The sequence below is a fragment of the Cryptomeria japonica genome, chromosome 10, assembly GCF_030272615.1.
Source record: "Cryptomeria japonica chromosome 10, Sugi_1.0, whole genome shotgun sequence".
Lineage (NCBI taxonomy): Eukaryota > Viridiplantae > Streptophyta > Pinopsida > Cupressales > Cupressaceae > Cryptomeria > Cryptomeria japonica.
In genome coordinates, this window is record NC_081414.1 from 603,243,597 (window position 1) to 603,256,588 (window position 12,992).

The window sequence follows — 12,992 nt, forward strand, 5'->3', positions numbered from 1 at the left end:
CTAGAACTTTATTTCCAACACACACATCATTGGTAATCATTGTTATGATGGATGGTCTATTAGGACTATAAATAAAATGCATATTCTTTTTCCACCCTTTGAAACTACAACAAGGAATTTGACTTGGCATGGTCCCCACACATCACTTCAACACCAAACAATAGGCATTTCAACCTTTTGCCTTGTCAATGCATTTTTTTTTGTGTTTCACTAGTTTTCTTAGTCTGATACATAGGGATATCAGACCTTTCATGGCATCATCACATGCGCAAACTTCCCCATATGTCCCTATAAGTCTAAGATATTAAATATATTTCACCTAGCACTATCTAGTACAGATTCTTGTGTCCTATACATATAGGGTGTTTGCACAACACACTATCATCCTTGACTCATATGTATGATGCAGAGGTAGGGGCATGTTGTCAAACCACAGTCCCCATTCAATTTAGAAGTGATGCAAAGAATGATCTAGTATTTATTGTTGATACTACTATATACTCTAGCTAATGCTAGCCTCTATCTTGCTAGTATAAATAGTAGCAGCCCTTTTCAATTTACTAGAGTTTCTAGAATAAATATCATTCTTCTGCTGAGGATCCCAACCTCCCCCGAGAGAGGGTGGTAGGGGACAGGATAGTCAGCTAGCGAAACACATTGAATTTTCTCATTGGGCAGCTTAGAGGAATTGATAAGTGCATTCCTGAGTATGGATGGCTAGTAATAGTTGTCCAATGCTCATTAGTAAGCTGCTAGCCCCCTCCTTTATGTGCTCACTCGCTATATTGAATATCCATAATGAATCAACCCCTACTATTCTATGGCCCTACTATTTTAATGGGACTTGTTCTTCATTGTGAGATGAAAGGGCCTTGTATGAGCAATATGATATGTGCTTCTTAATCCTCAATCCTAGATGCGGGATTGGATAAGAGAAGTGTGAGGACCACCATTTGAGTGTGTGTTGATGTGTAGTTTGTAGGTGGCATTTAGGGATAAAGTTTCCTTTCTTAATTATCCTACCTTTTTCAATTTGTGTATGTGCAACAGGTCCAAAATTCATATGCAAAATGAAATCGATAATGTGCAACCCTAAAATGAAAATTCATATGAAGTAGAGCTTAACCTTTAGTTGTTTTGTGCGAAATACCTAACTCGACACGAGAGATCGCACACAGGGTTGCTTTGGGTTGATCAGGGCCAGAGGTCGATGCCAAGCTTGCGCAGGATTGCTTTGGGTTAAAATGAATTGCAGTATTTTTTTTTTAAAGTAATGCCCATGTTCGTCGGAATTTTGACAAACACATGTACTTTTTTTCAAAAAAATAAAATTAGTAATTCCTTCTCTGTCAAAACCAAATGTGAAATTATCGTCGGAATTCCAACGAATTCGGGCATTTTTTCAAAAAAAAAAATCAAATTTGGTCACAGTATACCTTCTTCGTCGGAAACGTCCATGGGAATTTTAGGCCAAATATATTAGTGTATGCAAAGATTCAATCTCTTCCAAGGTTGATACATTTAAGTTTTTGGAATTTGAAAAAGAAGATCCAATTAGATCATGTTCTTTTTTGGAAAGAAATTCCTCTCTTTGAATTATCCTCAATCTCTAGTTTTATAGCCTTTTGTGAGGAGGATAAGATCCCCATTCCAATGCCATTCAAAAATATTTGATTTGGAATGACAGAACTAGTCTAGCTATGCATTTATTGATGTTGGATGTGTGGGTTGTGTCATGTATTCTGTATCAGGTCGTGGTAGCCTTGAATTATACATAGTCTCCCTTCCCAAGCTTAGAGATATCCAATGGGAACTATTGGAGTTGGGACTCCAACTCTCCTCATACATGGCACATCATTGAGGAGTTAGGAGTCCTCTTGTATCATATGATCTTCTTTATCTATCATGTTGACACATGGTAGGCCATCAAAAGAAATCAAAAGTAAGATTTTCATTTGTGGAAATGCATTTAAATGTGTCCTACAAGGCCCACCATGCAATAAGGAATAGGGACATCCATTTAGATAGAAAAAGTAAAGTTGAAAGACTGACCATAATAAAAAGGTTTACATACCTTATACAATTTAGACACAAATCCTAATAAAAGTAATTCAATAATAAAAATATTAAAAAGAAATAATATCACAAGGTGAGTCTTACCCTACATTAGGCTAAAACACGTTGTTTCATAATGTGAATTTGGTTAATATTTGGGTTCTATTGATTGTATAATTATTGCATTGCTAATTACACCTGCATACCCATTACAACATCAATATATCTAATAAATGTTTAACCAAAAAAATCAAAATCAAAATTCATCCTATCAAATTTATATCTTTGTTAGCTCCATCATCACATTCCTACTTATATTAGTTCATATTGATGACATCCAATTTGATTTTCCATAACAATTAAATTATCACTTCAAAGATAAATAAAGATGGGAGTTAAGCTTAACATCCCATCTAGAATTCTTAAGTTGCTCCCCTCCATCATTTCGCCTTAGCAAAGCGATTTTGTCCCGGGTACACAAATTTTGGATTCAATCATCTTTGTCAATGAAAATATCCACTCTTTGTCCTTCTCTAAAAAAGAAGGTTTTTTTCTGAAGCTTGACCTCTCTAAAGCCTAAGAGTGGATTGGGATTTTATGATGAATGTTCTCTCTGCTTTTGGCTTCAGCTCCAAAAGTGTTAGCCTTCTCAGGCAACTTGTCTCTCCGACTTCTTTCTCTATTTTAATGAATGGATCTCCTTCTCCTTTCTTTAAAGCTTCTAGAGGTCTCAAGCAGGGGGACCCTCTATCCCCAATTATCTTTATCATTATGGTGGAATGCCTGGGGAGATGTATTGGAAAGTTGGTTGAGAAAAGGGAGTTTTGTGGTTTGAATCCTTCTTTGGCGGATCAAATATGTTCCCATCAACAATTTGTTGATGACTCTATAATAATGAGGAAAGCTATAGTGAAGGATTCTAGAAGATTAAAAAAGGCTTTGGATAACTATGGAGATGCCACTAGTCAACTTATAAATTGGTCTAAAAGCTTTGTTTATTTTATCAATACCCCAGAGAGAAGGAGGATCAAAATTAGTAATATTCTGGGTTGTCAAATTGGTAGTCTGCCTGCTTCTTACTTAAGGGGAGATCCTCCAAATACTTTTTGGGGAGCCTTGGTGGATAAATTCCACAAGAAGCTATCTAGCTAGAAGGGTGCTCTTCTTAGTCAAGTAGGTAAGGTTCAATTGCTGAAATCCACTCTTCAAAGTATTCCTCTCTATGCCATCAATCTGTTTAGGATTCCTGCTAGGTATGTGGAGGCCATTGAAAATATTTAGAGATCTTTTTTATGGACATGGGTTGAGGAGAAGAAGAGAATGAACTTGATTGCATGGGAGAAGGTTTGTAAGCCTATAAATAAAGGAGGTTTGGGCCTTAGAAGAATAAGAGACATAAATGAGTTCCTTATGGCCAAGTAGATTTGGAGAGGATATAGAAATCAAGGAGAGTGGAAAATGATATGGGACAACAAATATAAAAGTCAATGTCCAACACTTCAAAGCTTCCTCAAAGCGAAGATTATCCCAATTGGATCCAATATTTGGAAAAATGTCTCTAGAACAAGAGACTTAATTGTCTAAGGTGCAAAATAGAAATTGGGGAAAGGGAATCTTATCCAGTTCTAGGATGACCCTTGGCTTTGGAGATCCCTTTGAATGAAAATTCTGAGTGGAACAGATTTCATAACCAATGCAAGGAAAGATTTGGAACCAAGGTGGAGGATTACTGGAAAGATGGGCAGTGGAAGGACTTATCTCAGGTGGACCAGTCTTTGGGTAGTTTGAATAAAGTCATGAACTCTATGGTGAGGGTTGAAGAAGAAGACCATTTAATTTGGAAATTCATAGCTAGTGGTACTTTTACAGTGGCTTCTCTATATCATCAACAGTTCTACAACATGGAAAGCCCATGTTGGGCTAAAGCATGGGTGAAAGGCCTCACCCATAAGATAAACATTTTCTTCTGGATAGCCCTTCAAGATAAAATTCTTACTACTGAGAATATCATAAAAAGAGGTATTAGTATGCCTAGTTTTTGTATTCTTTGTAAGCAGAATGAGGAGACTATAAATCATATGCTCTTTCACTGCCCTTTCTCTGCTGATGTTTGGGGAAGTTGTCTAGATCACTTCAAAGTCAGTTGGGGCTTCCCCAAGTTGATTCAGGGGATTTTCAATTCTTGGCATCATCCTTCAAGAAATAAATCCACAACCTTATTATGGAAAATTGCTTTACCTCACATGTGTTGGGGCATATGGAAAGAGAGAAATGATAGAGTTTTCAGAGAAAAGACTACTAAGGCTAAAAATATGTTTGAAAAAATAAGAAGAAGTATAGTGGAAAATATGAATATCATAGGCGGTATTGATAATCCTCAAGCTAAGAATGATCAATTTATCTACAAAAAGTGGAGATTAAAGGGTCAAGAGTGTTTTCAGATCAACCCTAGAGAGGGTGTGATATGGATCACTCCCCCCAAGGGATGGATGAAAATCAATTTTGATGGGGCCTCAAAGGGTAACCCGGGTGTTGCAGGATGTGGAGTGGTCCTAAGGGATGAATGGGGAATATGCAAAATCATAAAATGTATTCCCATAGGAAATCAGACTAATCATGTTGCCGAAGACATGGCAGCTTACCATGTGATGATCCTTGCCAAGAAAGCTAAATGCACTAAAGTTTGGTGTGAAGGAGACTCTTTAAACATAATCAATTGTTTAAATATGAAATTCCTGCCTTCTTGGTCAATTAGTAATGCTATTAAATCAACTAGGAAAATTAGCAAAGAATTTGAAATGTGTGTTTTTACATATGTGTATAGGGAGGCCAACTCCTGCGCTGATTAGGCAGTCAACCTGGCTTGCCAATCGGGAGACATCATTACTAATTATGGTGAAATGGAGATTGCAAGTGATATGAAATCTCTTCTTAATCAGGATCAGAGCCGGACAAGGCAATGTGGTACTTTTAATCATTATTTCTAATGCCCCTTCCACCTTTTTCGATGCAGGGTTTTATCAAAGATAATGAGAATTTATATAGGTGTCTTATCATTATTATCTGGCACGGATTTTGGGCGTTCTTACAGAGAACCCATAGAAACCAAAGGAGAGGTTATCAAGCTGAGAGAAGGAATTGTAAGGAAGGTGCTAGAAAAATGGGAGGTAACAAGAAAAGATTCGAACCTACTTCCTGCTCTGACTGGAGAAAGAACAAAGAAGTCTGGGATATTCTTCAACAGGGGGTCTAAATGTTTTCATGGAGTGGCTAAGTGGGAAAGACCCCACAATCACTAGCTATTTCATCAAGAACTGGAAAAATGGCAAAATCCTTATCGTATCCCAGATGATGAATGTTGATGAAGTTGTCATTGCCAAGGCCACGGGGATGATTACTGAGGGAATAAAATTTTACAGGGACCAAAGCATATCAGATAAAGCAATAGATAAGTTTCCTGTCATGGATGAAGAGAGGAGAAAGATGATTAAAATTGACAACTCCTACCATGCTCCAAAGAGAATTTGTAGGCCATGGAGGTTTTTTTATTCACTTCTATTGCTTACATTACCTTAGATGGCAGGTTTACCAGAGCCTACGGGCATCACTTTGGTTTGCTCAACTATTTCCGTCATGGGGAAAAGGTGAGCCTACCCTATTACCTAGCATGCTCAATGGATCATACTATAAAGGAGGTTCAGAAGGACCCTAAAGGCGACCATGCCCTTCACCAGGGGCTTATGGTCCTGGTTTAGAAAATGCTTAAGGGGAAGTGCATTGAAAAGCCTATTAAAGGCAAAAATGCAAGAGATGAGACAACGAAGAGTGAAGCTAGCGGATTTAACTTTGAATCGGAGACTGAGGGAGAATCGAAAGAAACTAGCAAAATAGGGAAGAATAGGGCCAAGAAGAGAAGGATTATTGTGGAATCAGAAATGTCAGATTCTGAAACCGAATCCTTTGAGAAAAAAATTGTTAAAAAAAAGAAAGGGAAAGCTACTAGAAAGCAGACTTAGAGGAAGAATACTAAAAAGGCTAACAATTTAGACATCAACCACATTCTGGCTGATTCTGAGGAGGAGGCTGAAGAAAACAAGAAGCTTGAGGGTCGAGATAAAGAAGGGGAGGGTAACCTGATGATGGGTAATATTGAGGTCGTGAATACCACAAGTCTGCAAAAGGAGGATAAAGGGGATAAAAGTGGCAGTGGTGACAATGATATTGTTAAAGCCTTCTGTGAGACCATAGCTACCATGGTGAACCATATCAATAGTTTGAAAATAGATACACAGGTTATCGCAAGAGTTACGGTTGGTGATAAGCCCTTGGCTGAACATGTTAAAGAATTGGTTTTCGTTTTGCATAATGCATAAGCAATTGAATGTATGGTTGGAAAAATCATAGCTACAGAAAAAAAGGTCAATGAGATGGGAAATAGAAAGGAACTGGAAAATAAAATGAATTACTTCGGCAACAGAATTGACAGGTTGGAACTCAACATCAAGAAGATTGCAGACCAAAATTTCCAAATCTTCAAATCATCAGTGGACAACATGAACATCCTTATCAACGGGTTTGAGAACAATGCTGAGAAGGATAGTGATAAAGAGCACTTGGACAAGAAGGGTCATGAAAGGAGGACTAGAGCTAACACAAAGATTAAGAGCGACATCAAAGGTCGTGAACTGGAGGAACTGAAGACCTTAGCGAACAAAATGAAACAAATGGTTGTTCATGCTGAGGAAATTATGAATAGTATTTAGGTCTCTGTTGGTGTCCTAGGATCTGTCTTTTTGCTGTCTTTGTGCTTTCATTTCATTGTCTGTACCTGGTTTATAATGATATGTTATGTTAGTTGATCCCTTTCGGTGGGATCATTTTGTCTTTTTGAAGTCATCAAGCACTTTTTCTAGCAATTCTGTTCTCCTGGCTTGTACAAGGTTCGAGTACCTTTCAAATACCTGCTTTTACTTAATCAAAACATCCCATCATTTCATCTAATTCGTCCTAGAACAATTGCACATTATAAGGGTCACAACCAAAAAGGTGTCAATTAAAAATAACTTAACAAAATTCACTTACCTAAATCACACTTTTAGCATGGTTATTGTTATAGTCATTTGAAGTTGTCTAAGTTCATTAAGAAGTTAATCTTCATGAGCCATGCTAATAATCTCAATGGTCATAATCACACTCATGGATGGTTTCCTCATTAAGGAACAAAAGAATACCAACATTCCATTAGAGGATAGTATTAGTATAACCTTTATCCCTACTTCAAGGCCAAAGCAAGTCCTTATGTATAAGAAGAGAAATGTCAAAAATACCAACATCATTAAATAGCAATATCAAATTGCCTCTCACCATAGAAAACGTTGAAGACAACAATAATTAAAAACAATATAAGCACACAATTACAACATGATTGAGGGAGAGAGAGTGTCAATAATCTAAAAAGCTCACTAAGAAGGTCAATAATACTAAACTATACCAAAACCAAGGTATGGAACTATGAACTGATTAGACTAATTGCTTGATGATATTGGGGTCCACCTAAAGGAAAAAGATGTTGCAAAAGATACAAGTGATGTTGGACCTTAAACATAGATTGACATGCACACATCCTAGACATATTGCATGATTGTTTGACATGCCTTTGAACTTGTAATAATATTAAGTACCTAGGGTTTGAAATAAAAAGAAGATTAAACACTTAAATACCAAAACAAAATACTATTATATAATAACCTCCATCTAATTCAAAACTATATATATTTATAATTATGTTTAACCAATGTAAATCGGTGAACTTTTTGTTCTAAAATAATTGTACCATTGTGTAGAAAACAATGCCTTTTCATATAAAAGTATATATATAATTAAGAATTCTGATTATTTGCTGTATCTGTATCGATAACCTTTACAGAACTCTGGTTTTATCTGGTATGTGGGGAATCAGATATGTGGAGGAGGAAAAGCAAAACGTGCATGCAGCACTTTGCACAGAGCTTCAGATGTCTGACAGTCTCGAATTTCGTGCACTAATTTGTTGATATTCAATAAAGGGTATCCAGTGCCAATCTAAAAAGTTAAGCCGGGAGAATCACACGAAACCAAAATCTACTCTCCTCGTAGATCATTTTCTGTGGTCTGTAATGGTCATTGCCATTGGCTTCCTCAGCTTATTAGAACTCGGAAAACATTAACTTTACTGCAGGTTAGGTCACTATAACTTCAGAAAAGCATATCTGCAGAAAAGAGTTGGAAGAAATTGCATATTAATCAGTGGGGGCCTGAGGCTTGTATGGACCAAGGACAAACTCCAAATTACGGAAGGCGAAAGTGTCACGCTACTTGAATCAAAATAAAAAAAATGAAACACTGAAAGCGCCGCCAGTAGAAGTCCTTTTCAGTGAAATTGTTACTTTCGGCGGGAACAAAAGGAATCCTGGTAGGTATTATCCAAGGCCTGGAGGTGGAGGGGATTTCATTCAATAAAGCGTAGAGATGCAAGTGTCAACTGTAAATCCACCGCACAATAGAAATGTGGTCACAAGCATCTGACATTTGGATAAGGCAGACATGTGTTTTGGTCATCTATTTTCAATGAATTTTTTTGTCATTGGACACATCAATTCAGTTGATTTATCTCGTCCACCACAGGGTTTCCCCTAATGGCCTGAAGTCCCCACTGATGAATATGTAAATTCTTTACACTTTTCTGAAGATATGCTTTAATGGGTACTGTCTGTCAGTTGGAATTCCTTCAGTAGTGCCACTTGCCCATTTTGTTCTCTTGTAGGATGGTTTTTTTTCCTGACATTCCACTCAATTGTATAGCCAATTCAATAAGTTTTGTGATTAAAATTGGAGACAGTATTTGTAAGTGTGAATGTTTCCTTGAACGTGAAAGGAGGGTGGCTAGCAGAAGTACTTCATGTTCATTGATAAGAATCGAGAGGGTCCCAAGAATCCCATCAAATCCATCTCCTATCAAAGAATAGAGAGAGATTTATTGTGTGATGTTGAGTTTTTCATATATCAGGTAGGAGTTGGAGTGTTCTATCATTGTATTATTGGTCTTTTTATCAAATCTATCCTTCTCAAAAAAAAAAATAGAGAGGGACTTGCGTACCATCTATTATGTAATGTTGAATTTTTCATAGATCATTCAGGATTTGAATTTAGGACATTATATTTGCTATTGGAGTGCTCTACCATTGAATTATTGGCCCCCTAAAATTTATCAAATCCATTCCTATCAGGTAATAGAGGATTTGAGTATTATCTATTATTATGTAATGTGGAGGTCTTCATAGATCAGTTAAGATTTGGATCTTTGTTGTTGGAGTGCTCTCCCATTGAATTATTGGCCCCCTAAAACCCATGGAACCCATCCCTATGAGAAAATGGAGAGAAACTTAAGTACAATCTATTATGTAATGTAGAGATTTCCGTACATCAGTTAGGACTGAAATCTGATCAAAAACTCGCACATAATCACTTCCTGAAGCTTTTACAGATAACTATTGTCCTCTTGGGACCTGTCCATCTTTGGTCCAAGTCTGACTTATTTCCAACACCCGGACTCAAACTACTCTATAGAATGTTTAGGGCTCTTAGCCAGCTTGATTCTAATACCATGTTAAGTTTTTCATGGACCAGCTAGAGCTTGAACCCAAGACCTTCCATTTACATTTGGGATGCTCTATCCCTGAGTAACTAGCCCCTTTAGAACCAATTTATCTTTGAACTTGATGACTTATTAGTATAATTAAAATTATAAACCAAGCACTTACACAATATAAATCTAAATTGATGAACAAAACACTTCATATTCAATGACAGAAGTACAAAGGGCCCTCAAGGACATACCACTCTTCAAAAAAAAACTGCTTTCACACTTTGCCTATGAGTGTGAATGATCGGACCTACGTATATAATATTGCTTTCATATGTACTCAACAAGCAAGCCATATGGTGTAAGTTTCAATCATTAGAGCGGCACTAGGCTAGGATTCCTTAATGACTAATGTGTTGTTGGAGTGTTCTACCATTGAATTATTGACTCCTTAAAATCCATCAAACCCATCCCTATCAGAAAATAGAGAGGAACTTAAGTACCATCTATTATGTAATGTTGAGCATTTCATAGATCATTTAGGACTTGAACCTAGGACATTTTATTTGCTGCTGGAATGCTATGAAATTGAATTATTGGCCCCTTGAAACTTATCAAACCCATTCCTATCAGAGAATAGAGAGGGACTTAAGTACCATGTATTAGGTAATGTTAAGCTTTCCATAGATCAGTTAGGACTTGAATCTACGACTTTTTATTTGCCGCTAGAGTGTTCTACCATTGAACTATTTGATCCTTATGACCAGTCCATCCAACATCCCAACTCAAGCCATTCTATGTAATACCATATTAAATTTTTTATGAACCAGCTAAAACTCAAACTAAAGACCTTCTATTTATTATTGGAGTAACCCCTTCTGAACTACTCTATCTTTGATCCCTATATAACTTATCAGTATAATTAAAATTATAAAGCAAACCCTTACCCAATATAAACCTAAATTGTTGAACAAAACACTTCACATTCATTGACAGAAGTACAAAGGGCCCTCAAGGACCTACCACTCTTCAAGGGAAAACTGCTTTCACACGTTGTCTATGAATGTGAAGATTAGACCTATGTATACAATATTACTTTCATATTTAGTCAGCAAGCAAGCTATATGGTGCAGGTCTCAATCATGATAGCAGCACTAGGATTCTTTAATGTCTGGTGTTCTGCATTTTCATGAATCATATATCATCCGGTGAAAGTTCTCCACAAGCCTAGCGTCCAGTGAGATCAGCATTCACAGCGAGGATCAGATGAATTTGATTGGAGAAAGCATGCAGAATAACAAGAATGTTATATGTGATGGAGATTACAGGACTCCATTGAGGGATGTTTCGTTTTCTTCATATGCTCCTGGAAGTAGTACTAAGCAAAAATCTAATTTGAAACTGAAGGGAACAGCTGCCGGCAATCAGACCAGACAAGAGACCATTCAATGCATTGAAGGAGATGATACCAGTGAGCCAGCTTTTGTAAACGGTTTACAGAAGCAAAATTCCTGCAGTAACAGGGTACCCATTAGTGGGAGAGCCTTGGACTCAGAGATAAGTATATTTCAAGCAGAAAAGTACTTCACTGATCGAGAAGAGAAGGAAACAGATGTAAATCTTGAATCCACAAAAGAGAGCTCCAAGCCAGGAGAGAATTCCAATTCTAAAGACAAAATTCGGGCAAGAAACAATAAGGTATTGCTGTCTAATCATGAATTAACTAATTCTTGTAATCTGATTTCTTCCCCTGCATCCTCCATAGTCGTAGTCAATCAGTGTTTTAGGCCAGGGGGATCTACTCCATCGACGTCCTCGGAGGCTAGCTGGAACAGCCGGTCTGGACTGCTTTCCAGGTCGTCCCGCATTTCAGCAAGCAGATCGCCTACAAAGGCAGGGCAAAAGTACTCTGGAATGTGGGCATTTTGTTGCAAATGGCCTTGCTCGAGCAGGAAATCTGTAGAGATTGAGGATACTCTAACGGAGTTTAAGCTGGCTTCCTCAGTGCCCAATTCCTTGACCTCCCATGCACCATTGAATTGTCCGCCCAGCTCGGCGAGGGAATGTTATCCCAGCCCAGGGAAAAAGGTTTTGGGAGATTCTGACCGAGAATGTTTGGGAGAACAACTTGATCGGAAAAGCAACGATGGATTTACTTTCCCAATTATGTCTGCTAAATCTCAAGAAGAGGTGAGGCAATCATTGGGAGTGTTCGGTTCTCCATTTCCTGGTACACCCAATCGCGAAGAGACTCGTAACTTCAACCCAGATATGGCCATACCTCAGCTGATCCAGCCCTCAGATTTACAGGGGCGTTTGGTGCTCTTTAATTTAGACAAGTCCAGAAAGAGTTTTACCTCCCACTCCAACCGTGAAATTCATAAGCTTGGAGAGATCAGAAATGAGGACTGTGATCAAGGTATGGAGAGCGATTCGAGCTCAGATCTTTTCGAAATTGAGAGTGCCTCCTATCCATTGAGGGGGGATTTTGAAGATGATACCTCCAATACTCAGTCACATAATCAGTCTACAGCCTGCCAACTTGGCTTTCCAAAATACTTTCATTTTGGAGGGAGGGAAGATGCAGTCACCTCCTCTGCAAAGAATTGCTGTTATGAGTCACAAAGAACATTTGTCAGTCACCAGAGACATTAAATTTCGGTAGCTGTAGGTAGCTTCTTTGTGTTGTTTCTTAATTTCTCACATGATGTTTGCAGTGGATTTAATGGGTGCTCTAACAGATTTACAGACAATTCAGCAGATGGTGTATTTCCCTAAAAACAGAGGATCTCATAATCACAAACACTTCGACTGTGGTAGTCTGTTTAAAATTTTATTGTATCATTAACGTGGCACCTGTGTATCAATCAAATTATTAGGCTACGTTCACTAAGAGATAATGTCAATTAGTGAGGTTTTGTCTATGCATTTACGTTGCAATGCTTTCATGATTGATTGCATGAAGATTTTGATAGATTTTTTGTGTACACGGTGTGGATAAATTATAGATTTTGCCCAACCAATGGAAATTAGGTTGTGGATTTTATTATCTTAGAACAATTCTTAGTTGTCTCATGTCTATTTACCATTGTCGTTTACCTCGTGCTTTCATATCATAGATCTTTGATGCCTCATTGTTGAATATGACAGTGAAGAGGATAACATCTGGATAAGCTAATAAATCTAAAAAATTAATTTAAATAAAGAAGCTGAGTTTTAGAAGTTTGTTTTATTTTAGAAAAAAAATAAAAATATTAAAATAAAAATGTGTATTTTGTAATTAAAAAGAGGGATGTTGATTTGACTTTGACAAAAT

At 37.4% G+C, this 12,992-nt stretch overlaps 1 protein-coding gene across 1 annotated transcript; it reads left to right on the forward strand.

The window, feature by feature from the left end:
- The first annotated feature begins 10,749 nt into the window (after positions 1-10,749).
- Positions 10,750-12,652, forward strand: LOC131028451 (protein PHYTOCHROME KINASE SUBSTRATE 4). The gene has a single exon (XM_057958706.2). The coding sequence runs from the start codon at positions 10,943-10,945 to the stop codon at positions 12,329-12,331; it is 1,389 nt and encodes a 462-aa protein (XP_057814689.2). The 5' UTR covers positions 10,750-10,942; the 3' UTR covers positions 12,332-12,652.
- The last annotated feature ends 340 nt before the right edge of the window (positions 12,653-12,992 follow it).